The sequence below is a fragment of the Aegilops tauschii genome, chromosome 6, assembly GCF_002575655.3.
Source record: "Aegilops tauschii subsp. strangulata cultivar AL8/78 chromosome 6, Aet v6.0, whole genome shotgun sequence".
In the NCBI taxonomy this organism is placed as follows: domain Eukaryota; kingdom Viridiplantae; phylum Streptophyta; class Magnoliopsida; order Poales; family Poaceae; genus Aegilops; species Aegilops tauschii.
This window is the reverse complement of record NC_053040.3, coordinates 186,384,528-186,399,841: the sequence shown is the minus strand read 5'-3', so window position 1 is coordinate 186,399,841 and position 15,314 is coordinate 186,384,528. Positions and strand designations below refer to the sequence as shown.

Genomic DNA, 15,314 nt, shown 5'->3' with positions numbered 1-15,314 from the left:
GAAGTAAAATTAAGTTTTACTATAAAGCAGACCTAACCGAACTTGTAAGATTGTTACATGAAAACTTTTACTCCCCCACACCGTGAAATCCTAAATTTTCACCTCCCTCCACCTGTGGAGTAAAAGTTGTGACCTCTCCTTACGACTGCATCGTCCCCACTCCGCGACCACCCTTAACCTCAGCCACAACCCCTCCCCCGATGACCTCAGCGCCGTGCCCAACATCACCAAGGTGAGCGCAAGCATCCCAGTCTGCACGGCTGAAACACAACAACATATCCAGTGCCCTCGTCGTTGCAGATGGACAAGGCCTCGATCATCAAGGACGCGATAGAGTACATCCAACATTTACAGGCAGGGGAGCGGCATATGGAGGTCGAGGTTTCCGTGCTCGAGTCCGCCGCCGGTGCTAAGGATAACTATGGCGACGGCCTATCCGTGGAGCAGGTCTCCTCAGCACAGAGGAAGAAGGTGAAGCGCGCCGTATCTATTACGTCCATGAACGATGCCTTGCTCGCCGCGGCAGTAGTAGTGACGTCGCTGCCCGTGGAGGTCCTGGAGCTTCGCGTGCCAGAGGTGAGCGAGAAGCTGCTGGTGGTGAGCATGACGTGCAGCAAGAAGCGTGGCGCCATGACCAAGGTATGCAGCGCGCTCGAGGAGCTCTGTCCCATGGTAATCATCGCCAATATCACCTCCATCTCCGACTGCAGCATGCACACCCTCTTCGTCAAGGTACCTCGTCGTCGCCCTCCACAATTCATCAGCAATAGCTCTTCCGCTCGATGCCATCCGATGGTTCTGTTTCTACTTGGTTTACGCGCTCTCCGATGTTGCTGGCGACGACACACGTGACCTCCACAGGCATGTTCGACGTGCTCTCTGGTGTTGCTGGCATGGTCACCATGGTCGCCGCAAGCCGCGGAGGCGCATAGCAAGTGTTCGATGAAATGTATGAGCCAAATACAATTTTACTCCACTAAGTATAGGGGATCGGCTAGCTAGAAACGACCAAAACTTAGAGGAGTAAAAGTTTACTCCACTAACTTTACTCAGCCGTTTACTTCTCTATATTTTAGGGGATTAGCTAGAGATGCTCTTACAACTAGAGTGTTCTTCTTTTCTCTATCATGTGTCAATTCTCACAGAGGGGAATATCATATGGAAACCAACAGTGGAAAACGGTGAAAACCCCGTGAAAATGAAGTTTTTAAGTTTCAAAAAAACATGGGATGTTAAAAGGGTGATATTCTATAGCTATGCAAAATTTCAAGTTCAAACGCATTGCAGGATGTGAGCTATGAAAAAAAACCCAGTATTGGATAGTGCCAAATAGTAATGTCACTATTCATAACTGAATTTATGTCTTTTCATGGCTCGCATTCCGTAATGTGTTTTAACTTTAAATTCCAGACAACAGCAAAAACAGCACAAAATTCTGAAACTAAAGCCATGTAGGAGTAGCATTCAGGCTGCGACTTACAATCAAGCAAACTCCACTTGTGAGCACACAAGCTAGATTGGATTCCAGTCAACCAACCAACTCAACTACCAGCTGCCTGCTTACAAAGTGACAAATGTATATAATATCAACATCCAACATCTACTACTTTTCTGAGAATCATGTCGTCAACTCATCTGCCTTTGCCTTTTCAGAGCTACTAATACGTTTCTTCACCAAATTAGATACTGTCAATGCCAAGCATTAGGATTCACCTGGACCCTTTCTGTGGTAGCCTCGGAGCGATCTGCAGTTTGGCGGTAATCAAAAGCTTCAAGGACAACTGATATTCAGTGGCATGCGTCTTTCAGAGACAACCTTGGACTATTATTTGCCCCTAATCAGCTAGGATATACGAATGAGCAGATTTTGGTCCAAGGTTGATATTCAGTGGCATGCGTCTTTCAAAGTCAAAATTAGCACTTAATTCAACTCTGAATCTCCATAGCTGGCGAAGATCTCAAGGCTAATTTTGTGCATGCATATCTCTAGCAGTGATCTTTCTGCGACCATTGGACCAGCTTTTGCATGGATATTCATATTAACTAGAAGAATTGGGCGTGCTTTACTGCGCCGTTGATATTGTTCAGTATCTTAAAAAAATGGCCACTCTGTTTCAAAATACAAGGTGTATTAAATTTTTGAAAAGTCAAACATTTTTAAGTTTGACCAAATTTATAGATAAATATTTCAAAATCCTAATATCAAACCGATATAGTTAGATTCATCATAAAATGAATTTCCACATTTTTTAAATTTTGTGGATGTCATTATTTTTTTAAATTTTTTTGACTCTAAGGTGGTGGGAGGGTGCGTGAGATTGATATGTTTCTATAGGCCGGTTGTTGCTGATGGATTTGAAAAATCATTGGCCCGATCAAAATAGTAAACCAAATCTAAAATTGAATGCCTCAATCGAATAAAGAGCTTCAAAATTAGGGAATATAATGAATTAAAATAATTGAATGGGAGAGCTCCTTGAGAAATTGTTGTCCCGGTCAAAATCGAGTGACCAAATTCTAAATTGTAGACATCAATTAATTGTGATGCCTTAAAAATTAGGAAGCATAGTGTATAGTACTAAAAAAGAAATGAATGGGAGAGCTTTGAGAAATTGTTGACCCGGTCAAAGTCGAGTGGCCCATTTAAATTGTAGACATTAATTAATTGTGATGCCTTAAAAATTAAGAAGCATAGTGTATAGTATTATAAAATAAATGAAACGGGGAGCTTTGAGAAATTGTTGAACCGGTTAAAATCGGTTGGCAAATTTCAATTGAAGACCTCAATTGATTGTGACACCTAAAAAAAATTAGGGAGCTTAGTATTGTTCACTGAGTTGAACTAATTCTAAATTGAAAACATTAATTAATTATGAGGCCTTAAAAATTAAGGAAGTATAGTATTAAAAAATTGAATGGGAAAGCTTTGAGAAATTGTTGACTCGGTCAAAATCAGGTGGCCTAATCCTAATTGGAGATCTCAATTGAATGTGGGCTCTTTAAAACTAGGGAGTTTATTGTTATAGGAGATTGTCTAATTCAGTGCTAATTTATATGCTTGTGGTTATCCTTGCAATCAAAATCTACAGCAAGACTATCACACGATTTATCACTGATCATGACATGACGTATCACAAACACATATTCAAATTCATCTCTCTCATTTCATTGTTTCATATATACGATTGTTGCATAGAATTCCACTCCATTATAACCATGATTTCTCATGAGGTTCATAAAGTTGAAGTAAACAAGTGCAACCCGAACAACTGATACGTCTCAAACGCATCTACATTTCTAAACACTTTTGCTTTTGTTTTGGATTCTAATTTTACTAGTGGAAAAACGGTTAGCCACAATTCATCGGAAGATCAACACGTCATAGTCCTATCCAGGCTCCGTAGAGAGGTCCCCGTCGGTCTACATCCTAAGTGCTCCGGGGTCTTGGGCCCATCGCCCATTGCACTCCAGGTCGTTGCGCGCAGGGCGATCCAGGACACCACCTGTGGGGCGCCGACCAGGCCGTGCCGCAATGCTGAACTGGACGTCTGACAGAGTTTTCGGAAGAAACGTACGATGCCGAGTGCCCATATCTGTTCCCGCGTGGCGGTTAGTGCGTTTAGGCCGGTGGCCAACTCAGATCAAAATACCTAAACGTTTAGTGCATTAGGAGCTCGCGGAGACGAGCAGAGACTCACGATCATGTGAACCTATCGCCCGTCTCAAGGAAATACGGCAAGGGCCAGGCCCAACCCTCTCACTAGGGCGGTCTACTTGTCTGGCCGTGCCTCGTAATTATCTCGCGGGTGCTCTCCTGGCCCGCCTGAATTTCACATCAACTCGCGGGTACCCCTCAGGGCCGACCTGACTCAACAATGTCTCAAGTAAAGTACAGGTAACCCTGTGTCCACAACATCAAGGGGGAATCCGAGAAATCACCCTTGATGGAATCCACCTGATGTGATCGTCAAGGTGAACTTAGGAGGAATCACCCTCGAGGTTCACACTTGAGGTGTTGCACGACAGAGACGTATCGGGGGTGGTGTGTTGGGGAACGCAGAAATTTTAAAAAAAAATCCTACACACACGCAAGATCATGGTGATGCATAGCAACGAGAGGGGAGAGTGTTGGCCACGTACCCTCGTAGACCGAAAGCGGAAGCGTTAGCACAACACGGTTGATGTAGTCGTACGTCTTCACGATCCGACTGATCCAAGTACCGAACGTACGGCACCTCCGAGTTCAGCACACGTTCAGCTCGATGACGTCCCGCGAACTCCGATCCAGCAGAGCTTCACGGGAGAGTTCCGTCAGCACGACGGCGTGATGACGGTGATGATGTTGCTACCGACGCAGGGCTTCGCCTAAGCACTGCTACGATATGACCGCGGTGGATTATGGTGGAGGGGGCACCGCACACGGCTGGGAGAGATCAATAGATCAACTTGTGTGTCTAGAGGTGCCCCCCTGCCCCCGTATATAAAGGAGCAAGGGGGAGGCCGGCCGGCCCCTTGTGGGCGCGCCAGGAGGAGGAGTCCTCCTCCTAGTAGGAGTAGGACTCCCCTCTTTCCTACTCCTACTAGGAGGGGGAAAGGAAGGGGGAGAGGGAGAAGGAAAGGGGGGCGCCGCTCCCCCCCTCTCCTAGTCCAATTCAGACCAGAGGGGGAGGGGCGCGCGGCCTGCCCTAGGCCAGCCCTCTCTCTCCACTAAGGCCCATAAGGCCCACTTTTTCTCCCGGGGGGGGGGGGGGTTCCGGTAACCCTCCGGCATTCCGGTATTCTCATAAACCACCCGGAACACTTCCGGTTTCCGAATATAGTCGTCCAATATATCGATCTTTACGTCTCGACCATTTCGAGACTCCTCGTCATGTCCGTGATCATATCCGGGACTCCGAACTACCTTTGGTACATCAAAACACAAAAATTCATAATACTGATCGTCACCGAACTTTAAGCGTGCACATATTGGCTCCCACATATTCTACGAAGATCTTTATCGGTCAAACCAAATAACAACATACATTGTCCCCTTTGTCATCGGTATGTTACTTGCCCGAGATTCGATCGTCGGTATCTCAATACCTAGTTCAATCTCGTTACCGGCAAGTCTCTTTACTCATTCCGTAATACATCATCCCGCAACTAACTCATTAGTTAAAATGCTTGCAAGGCTTATAGTGATGTGTATTACCGAGTGGGCCCAGAGATACCTCTCCGACAATCGGAGTGACAAATCCTAATCTCGATATATGCCAACTCAAGAAGTACCTTCGGAGACACCTGTAGAGTACCTTTATAATCACCCATTTACGTTGTGACGTTTGGTAGCACACAAAGTGTTCCTCCGGTAAACGGGAGTTGCATAATCTCATAGTCATAGGAACATGTATAAGTCATGAAAGATAGCAACAGCAACATACTAAACGATCAAGTGTTAAGCTAACGGAATGGGTCAAGTCAATCACATCATTCTCCTAATGATGTGATCCAGTTAATCAAATGACAACTCATGTCCATGGTTAGGAAACTCAACCATCTTCGATTAACGAGCTAGTCAAGTAGAGGCATACTAGTGACACTATGTTTGTCTATGTATTCACACATGTATTATGTTTCCGGTTATTACAATTCTAGCATGAATAATAAACATTTATCATGATACGAGGAAATAAATAATAACTTTATTATTGCCTCTAGGGCATATTTCCTTCAGTCTCCCACTTGCACTAGAGTCAATAATCCAGATTACACAGTAATGATTGTAACACCCATGGAGCCTTGGTGCTGATCATGTTTTGCTCGCGGAAGAGGCTTAGTCAACGGGTCTGCAACATTCAGATCCGTATGTATCTTGAAAATCTCTATGTCTCCCACCTGGACTTGATCCCGGATGGAGTTGAAGCGTCTTGATGTGCTTGTTTCTCTTGTGAAATCTGGATTCCTTTGCCAAGGCAATTGCACCAGTATTGTCACAAAAGATTTTCATTGGACCCGATGCACTAGGTATGACACCTAGATCGGATATGAACTCCTTCATCCAGACTCCTTCATTTGCTGCTTCCGAAGCAGCAATGTACTCCGCTTCACACGTAGATCCCGCCACGGCGCTTTGTTTAGAACTGCTCCAACTGAAAGCTCCACCGTTCAATATAAACACGTATCTGGTTTGCGATTTAGAATCGTCCGGATCAGTGTCAAAGATTGCATCGACGTAACCATTTACGTCGAGCTCTTTGTCACCTCCATAAACGAGAAACATATCCTTAGTCCTTTTCAGGTATTTCAGGATGTTCTTGACCGCTGTCCAGTGATCCACTCCTGGATTACTTTGGTACCTCCCTGCTAAACTAATAGCAAGGCGCACATCAGGTTTGGTACACAGCATTGCATACATGATAGAGCCTATGGCTGAAGCATAGGGAACATTTTTCACTTTCTCTCTATCTTCTGCAGTGGTCGGGCATTGATTCTGACTCAACTTCACACCTTGTAACACAGGCAAGAACCCTTTCTTTGCTTGATCCATTTTGAACTTTTTCAAAACTTTGTCAAGGTATGTGCTTTGTGAAAGTCCTATCAAGCGTCTTGATCTATCTCTATAGAACTTGATGCCCAATATGTAAGCAGCTTCACCGAGGTCCTTCATTGAAAAACTCTTATTCAAGTATCCTTTTATGCTATACAGAAATTCTATATTATTTCCAATCAACAATATGTCATCCACATATAATATTAGAAATGCTACAGAGCTCCCACTCACTTTCTTGTAAATACAGGCTTCTCCAAAAGTCTGTATAAAACCATATGCTTTGATCACACTATCAAAACATTTATTCCAACTCCGAGAGGCTTGCACCAGTCCATAAATGGACTGCTGGAGCTTGCACACTTTGTTAGCACATTTTGGATCGATAAAACCTTCAGGTTGCATCATATACAACTCCTCTTCCAGAAATCCATTCAGGAATGCAGTCTTTACATCAATTTGCCAAATTTCATAATCGTAAAATGCAGCAATAGCTAACATGATTCGGACGGACTTAAGCATCGCTACGGGTGAGAAGGTCTCATCGTAGTCAACTCCTTGAACTTGTCGAAAACCTTTCGCAACAAGTCGAGCTTTGTAGACAGTAACATTACCGTCAGCATCTGTCTTCCTCTTGAAGATCCATTTATTCTCGATGGCTTGCCGATCATCGGGCAAGTCAACCAAAGTCCACACTTTGTTCTCATACATGGATCCCATCTCAGATTTCATGGCTTCAAGCCATTTTGCGGAATCTGGGCTCATCATCGCTTCCTCATAATTCATAGGTTCGTCATGGTCTAGTAACATGACTTCCAGAACAGGATTACCGTACCACTCTGGTGCGGATCTTACTCTGGTTGACCTACGAGGTTCGGTAGTAACTTGATCTGAAGTTTCATGATCATCACCATTAGCTTCCTCACTAATTGGTTTAGATGTCACAGGAACCGGTTTCTGTGATGAACTACTTTTCAACAAGGGAGCAGGTACAGTTACCTCATCAAGTTCTACTTTCCTCCCACTCACTTCTTTCGAGAGAAACTCCTTCTCTAGAAAGGATCCATTCTTAGCAACGAATATCTTGCCTTCGGATCTGTGATAGAAGGTGAACCCAACAGTTTCCTTTGGGTATCCTATGAAGACACATTTCTCCGATTTGGGTTCGAGCTTATCAGGTTGAAGCTTTTTCACATAAGCATCACAGCCCCAAACTTTAAGAAACGACAACTTTGGTTTCTTGCCAAACCACAGTTCATAAGGCATCGTCTCAACGGATTTAGATGGTGCCCTATTTAACGTGAATGCAGCCGTCTCTAGAGCATAACCCCAAAACAATAGCGGTAAATTAGTAAGAGACATCATAGATCGCACCATATCTAGTAAAGTATGATTACGACATTCGGACACACCATTACGCTGTGGTGTTCCGGGTGGCGTGAGTTGCGAAACTATTCCGCATTGTTTCAAATATAGACCAAACTCGTAACTCAAATATTCTCCTCCACGATCAGATCGTAGAAACTTTATTTTCTTGTTACGATGATTTTCCACTTCACTCGAAAATTCTTTGAACTTTTCAAATGTTTCAGACTTATGTTTCATTAAGTAGATATACCCATATCTGCTCAAATCATCTGTGAAGGTGAGAAAATAACGATACCAGCCGCGAGCCTCAATATTCATTGGACCACATACATCAGTATGTATGATCTCCAATAAATCTGTTGCTCGCTCCATTGTTCCGGAGAACGGCGTTTTAGTCATCTTGCCCATGAGGCATGGTTCGCAAGTACCAAGTGATTCCAAAAGTCCATCAGTATGGAGTTTCTTCATGCGCTTTACACCAATATGACCCAAACGACAGTGCCACAAATAAGTTGCACTATCATTATCAACTCTGCATCTTTTGGCTTCAACATTATGAATATGTGTATCACTACTATCAAGATTCAACAAAAATAGACCACTCTTCAAGCGTGCATGACCATAAAAGATATTACTCATATAAATAGAACAACCATTATTCTCAGATTTAAATGAATAACCGTCTCGCATCAAACAAGATCCAGATATAATGTTCATGCTCAACGCTGGCACCAAATAACAATTATTCAGGTCTAAAACTAATCCCGAAGGTAGATGTAGAGGTAGTATGCCGACGGCGATCACATCGACTTTGGAACCATTTCCCACGCGCATCGTCACCTCGTCCTTAGCCAGTCTTCGCTTAATCCGTAGTCCCTGTTTCGAGTTGCAAATATTAGCAACATAATCAGTATCAAATACCCAGGTGCTACTGCGAGCTCTAGTAAGGTACACATCAATAACATGTATATCACATATACCTTTGTTCACCTTGCCATCCTTCTTATCCGCCAAATACTTGGGGCAGTTCCGCTTCCAGTGACCAGTCTGTTTGCAGTAGAAGCACTCAGTCTCAGGTTTAGGTCCAGACTTGGGTTTCTTCTCCTGAGCAGCAACTTGTTTCCCTTTCTTTTTGAAGTTCCCCTTCTTCTTCCCTTTACCCTTTTTCTTGAAACTGGTGGTCTTGTTGACCATCAACACTTGATGCTCCTTCTTGATTTCTACTCCGCAGCCTTTAGCATTGCGAAGAGCTCGGGAATTGTCTTATCCTCCCTTGCATATTATAGTTCATCACGAAGCTCTTGTAGCTTGGTGGCAGTGATTGAAGAATTCTGTCAATGACACTATCATCCAGAAGATTAACTCCCAGTTGAATCAAGTAATTGTTATACCCAGACATTCTGAGTATATGCTCACTGACAAAACTATTCTCCTCCATCTTGCAGCTGTAGAACTTATTGGAGACTTCATATTTCTCAATCCGGGCATTTGCTTGAAATATTAACTTCAACTCCTGGAACATCTCATATGCTCCATGACGTTCAAAACGTCGTTGAAGTCCCGGTTATAAGCCGTAAAGCATGGCACACTGAACTATCGAGTAGTCATCAGCTTTGCTCTGCCACGTTCATAACATCCGGTGTTGCTCCTGCAGCAGGTCTGGCACCTAGCGGTGCTTCCAGGACGTAATTCTTCTGTGCAGCAATGAGGATAATCCTCAAGTTACGGACCCAGTCCGTGTAATTGCTACCATCATCTTTCAACTTTGCTTTCTCAAGGAACGCATTAAAATTCAACGGAACAACAGCACGGACCATCTATCTACAACAACATAGACAAGCAAAATACTATCAAGTACTAAGTTCTGTTAGGGAACGTAGTAATTTCAAAAAAAATCCTACGCACACGCAAGATCATGGTGATGCATAGCAACGAGAGGGGAGAGTGTTGTCCACGTACCCTCGTAGACCGAAAGCGGAAGCGTTATCACAACGCGGTTGATGTAGTCATACGTCTTCACGATCCGACCGATCAAGTACCGAACGCACGGCACCTCCGAGTTCTACACACGTTCAGCTCGATGACGTCCCTCGAACTCCGATCCAGCCGAGTGTTGAGGGAGAGTTTCGTCAGCACGACGGCGTGGTGACGATGATGATGTTCCACCGTCGCAGGGCTTCGCCTAAGCTCCGCAACGGTATTATCGAGGTGTAATATGGTGGAGGGGGCACCGCACACGGCTAAGAGATCTCAAGGATCAATTGTTGTGTCTCTGGGGTGCCCCCTGCCCCCGTTTATAAAGGAGCAAGGGGGAGGCAGCCGGCCAAGGGGAGAGGCGCGCCATAGGGGGGAGTCCTACTCCCACCGGGAGTAGGACTCCTCCTTTCCTTGTGGGAGTAGGAGAAGGGAAGGGGGAAGGAGAAAGAAGGAAGGGTGCGCCCCCCTTCCCTAGTCCAATTCGGACCACATCATGCGGAGGGGTGCGGCCACCTTTTGAGGCCTTTCTCTCCTTTCCCGTATGGCCCATTAAGGCCCAATACGAATTCCCGTAACTCTCCGGTACTCCGAAAAATACCTGAATCACTCGGAACCTTTCCGAAGTCCGAATATAGTCGTCCAATATATAGATTTTTACGTCTCGGCCATTTCGAGACTCCTCGTCATGTCCCCGATCTCATCCGGGACTCCGAACTCCTTCGGTACATCAAAACTCAATAAAACTGTCATCGTAACGTTAAGCGTGCGGACCCTACGGGTTCGAGAACTATGTAGACATGACCGAGACACGTCTCCGGTCAATAACCAATAGCGGGACCTGGATGCCCATATTGGCTCCCACATATTCTACGAAGATCTTTATCGGTCAGACCGCATAACAACATACGTTGTTCCCTTTGTCACCGGTATGTTACTTGCCCGAGATTTGATCGTCGGTATCTCAATACCTAGTTCAATCTCGTTACCGGCAAGTCTCTTTACTCTTTTCGTAACACATCATCCCGCAACTAACTCATTAGTCACAATGCTTGCAAGGCTTATAGTGATGTGCATTACCGAGTGGGCCCAGAGATACCTCTCCGACAATTGGAGTGACAAATCCTAATCTCGAAATACGCCAACCCAACAAGTACCTTTGGAGACACCTGTAGAGCACCTTTATAATCACCCATTTACGTTGTGACGTTTGGTAGCACACAAAGTGTTCCTCCGGTAAACGGGAGTTGCATAATCTCATAGTCATAGGAACATGTATAAGTCATGAAGAAAGCAATAGCAACATACTAAACGATCGAGTGCTAAGCTAACGGAATGGGTCAAGTCAATCACGTCATTCTCCTAATGAGGTGATCTCGTTAATCAAATGACAACTTATATCTATGGTTAGGAAACATACCCATCTTTGATTAACAAGCTAGTCAAGTAGAGGCATACTAGTGACACTCTGTTTGTCTATATATTCACACATGTATTATGTTTCCGGTTAATACAATTCTAGCATGAATAATAAACATTTATCATGATACAAGGAAATAAATAATACTTTATTATTGCCTCTAGGGCATATTTCCTTCAGTCTCCCACTTGCACTAGAGTCAATAATCTAGTTCACATCGCCATGTGATTTAACATCAATAATTCACATCACCATGTGATTAACACCCATAGTTCACATCTCTATGTGACCAACACTCAAAGGGTTTACTAGAGTCAATAATCTAGTTCACATCGCTATGTGATTAACACCCAAAGAGTACTAAGGTGTGATCATGTTTTGATTGTGAGATAATTTTAGTCAACGGGTCTGTCACATTCAGATCCGTAAGTATTTTGCAAATTTCTATGTCTACAATGCTCTGCACGGAGCTACTCTAGCTAATTGCTCCCACTTTCAATATGTATCTAGACCGAGACTTAGAGTCATCTAGATTTAGTGTCAAAACTTGCATCGACGTAACCCTTTACGACGAACCTTTTGTCACTTCCATAATTGAGAAACATTTCCTTATTCCACTAAGGATAATTTTGACCGCTGTCCAGTGATCTACTCCTAGATCACTATTGTACTCCCTTGCCAAAATCAGTGTAGGGTATACAATAGATCTGGTACACAGCATGGCATACTTTATAGAACCTATGGCCAAGGCATAGGGAATGACTTTCATTCTCTTTCTATCTTCTGCCGTGGTCGGGCTTTGAGTCTTACTCAATTTCACACCATGTAACACAGGCAAGAAACTCTTTTCTTTGACTGTTCTATTTTGAACTATTTCAAAATCTTGTTAAGGTATGTACTCATTGAAAAAACTTATCAAGCGTCTTGATCTATCTCTATAGATCTTGATGCTCAATATGTAAGCAGCTTCACCGAGGTCTTTCTTTGAAAAACTTCTTTCAAACACTCCTTTATGCTTTGCAGGATAATTCTACATTATTTCCGATCAACAATATGTCATTCACATATACTTATCAGAAATGTTGTAGTGCTCCCACTCACTTTCTTGTAAATACAGGCTTCACCGCAAGTCTGTATAACACTATATCCTTTGATCAACTTATCAAAGTGTATATTCCAACTCCGAGATGCTTGCACCAGTCCATAGATGGATCGCTGGAGCTTGCATATTTTGTTAGCACCTTTAGGATTGACAAAACCTTCTGGTTGCATCATATACAACTCTTCTTTAATAAATCCATTAAGGAATACAGTTTTGTTTATCCATTTGCCATATTTCATAAAATGCGGCAATTGCTAACATGATTCAGACAGACTTAAGCATAGATACGAGTGAGAAACTCTCATCGTAGTCAACACCTTGAACTTGTCGAAAAACCTTTTGCGACAATTCTAGATTTGTAGATAGTAACACTACTATCAGCGCCGTCTTCCTCTTGACGATCCATTTATTCTCAATTGCTTGCCGATCATCGGGCAAGTCAACCAAAGTCCACACTTTGTTCTCATACATGGATCTCATCTCAGATTTCATGGCCTCAAGCCATTTTGCGGAATCTGGGCTCACCATTGCTTCCTCATAGTTCGTAGGTTCGTCATGGTCTAGTAACATAACCTCCAGAACAGGATTACCGTACCACTCTGGTGCGGATCTTACTCTGGTTGACCTACGAGGTTCAGTAATAACTTGATCTAAAGTTTCATGATCATCATCATTAACTTCCTCACTAATTGGTGTAAGTGTCTCAGAAACTGATTTCTGTGATGAACTACTTTCCAATAAGGGAGCAGGTATAGTTACCTCATCAAGTTCTACTTTCCTCGCACTCACTTCTTTCGAGAGAAACTCCTTCTCTAGAAAGGATCCATACTAAGCAACGAATGTCTTGCCTTCGGATCTGTGATAGAAGGTGTACCCAACTGTCTCCTTTGGGTATCCTATGAAGACACATTTCTCCGATTTGGGTTTGAGCTTATCATGATGAAACCTTTTCACATAAGCATCGCAACCCCAAATTTTAAGAAACGACAACTTTGGTTTCTTGCTAAACCTCAGTTCATAAGGCGTCGTCTCAACGGATTTTGATGGTGCCCTATTTAACGTGAATGCAGCTGTCTCTAATGCATAACCCCAAAACGATAGTGGTAGATCGGTAAAATACATCATATATCGCACCATATCTAATAAAGTACGATTACGACGTTCGGACACACCATTACACCGTGGTGTTCTAGGTGGCGTGAGTAGTGAAACTATTTCACATTGTTTTAAATGAAGGCCAAACTCATAACAAAAATACTCTTCTCCACGATCAAATCGTAGAAACTTTATTTTCTTGTTACGATGATTTTCGCTTCACTCTGAAATTATATGAACTTTTCAAATGTTTTAGACTTCTGTTTCATTAAGTAGATATACCCATATCTGCTCAAATCATCTGTGAAGGTGAGAAAATAACAATATCCGCCACGAGCCTCAATATTCATTGGACCACATACATCTGTATGTATGACTTCCAACAAATCTGTTGCTCTCTCCATAGTTCCGGAGAACGGCGTTTTAGTCATCTTGCCCATGAGGGATGGTTCGCAAGCATCAAGTGATTCATAATCAATTGATTCCAAAATCCCATCAGTATGGAGTTTCTTCATGCGCTTTACACCAATATGACCTAAACGGCAGTGCCACAAATAAGTTGCACTATCATTATTAACTTTGCATCTTTTGGCTTCAATATTATGAATATGTGTATCACTATGATCGAGATCCAACAAACCATTTTCGTTGGTGTGTATGACCATAGAAGGTTTTTATTCATGTAAACAGAACAACAATTGTTCTCTAACTTAAATGAATAACCGTATTGCAATAAACATGATCAAATCATATTCATGCTCAACGCAAACACCAAATAACACTTATTTAGTTTCAACACTAATCCCGAAAGTACAGGGAGTGTGCGATGATGATTATATCAATCTTGGAAGTACTTCCAACACACATCGTCACCTCGCCTTTTTACTAGTCTCTGTTTATTCTGCAACTCCCGTTTCGAGTTACTACTCTTAGCAACTGAACCAGTATCAAATACCGAGGGGTTGCTATAAACACTAGTAAAGTACACATCAATAACATGTATATCCAATATACCTTTGTTCACTTTGCCATCCTTCTTATCCACCAAATAGTTGGGGTAGTTCCGTTTCCAGTGACCAGTCCCTTTGCAGTAGAAGCACTTAGTCTCAGGCTTAGGACCAGACTTAGGCTTCTTCACTTGAGCAGCAACTTGCTTGCCGTTCTTCTTGAAGTTCCCCTTCTTCCCTTTGCCCTTTTCTTGAAACTAGTGGTCTCGTCAACCATCAACACTTGATGTTTTTCTTGATTTCTACCTTCGTCGATTTCAGCATCACGAAGAGCTCGGGAATTACTTTCGTCATCCCTTGCATTCTATAGTTCATCACGAAGTTCTACTAACTTGGTGACGGTGACTAGAGAATTCTGTCAATCACTATTTTATCTGGAAGATTAACTCCCACTTGATTCAAGCGATTGTAGTACCCAGACAATCTGAGCACATGCTCACTAGTTGAGCGATTCTCCTCCATCTTTTAGCTATAGAACTTGTTGGAGACTTCATATCTCTCAACTCGGATATTTGCTTGAAATATTAACTTCAACTCCTGGAACATCTCATATGGTCCATGACGTTCAAAACGTCTTTAAAGTCCCGATTCTAAGCCGTTAAGCATGGTGCACTAAACTATCAAGTAGTCATCATATTGAGCTAGCCAAACGTTCATAACGTCTGCATCTGCTCCTGCAATAGGTCTGTCACCTAGCGGTGCATCAAGGACATAATTCTTCTGTGCAGCAATGAGGATAATCCTCAGATCACGGATCCAATCCGCATCTTTGCTACTAACATCTTTCAACATAATTTTCTCTAGGAATCATATCAAAAA

General features: G+C 43.0%; 1 protein-coding gene across 1 annotated transcript; it reads left to right on the top strand.

Moving 5' to 3' along the window:
• The first annotated feature begins 300 nt into the window (after nt 1–300).
• On the top strand, nt 301–1,455 carry LOC109740393 (transcription factor BHLH6). Its single transcript, XM_073501877.1, has 2 exons — nt 301–732; nt 1,411–1,455. Exons 1-2 carry the CDS (start codon nt 301–303, stop codon nt 1,453–1,455), a joined length of 477 nt encoding a protein of 158 aa, XP_073357978.1.
• The last annotated feature ends 13,859 nt before the right edge of the window (nt 1,456–15,314 follow it).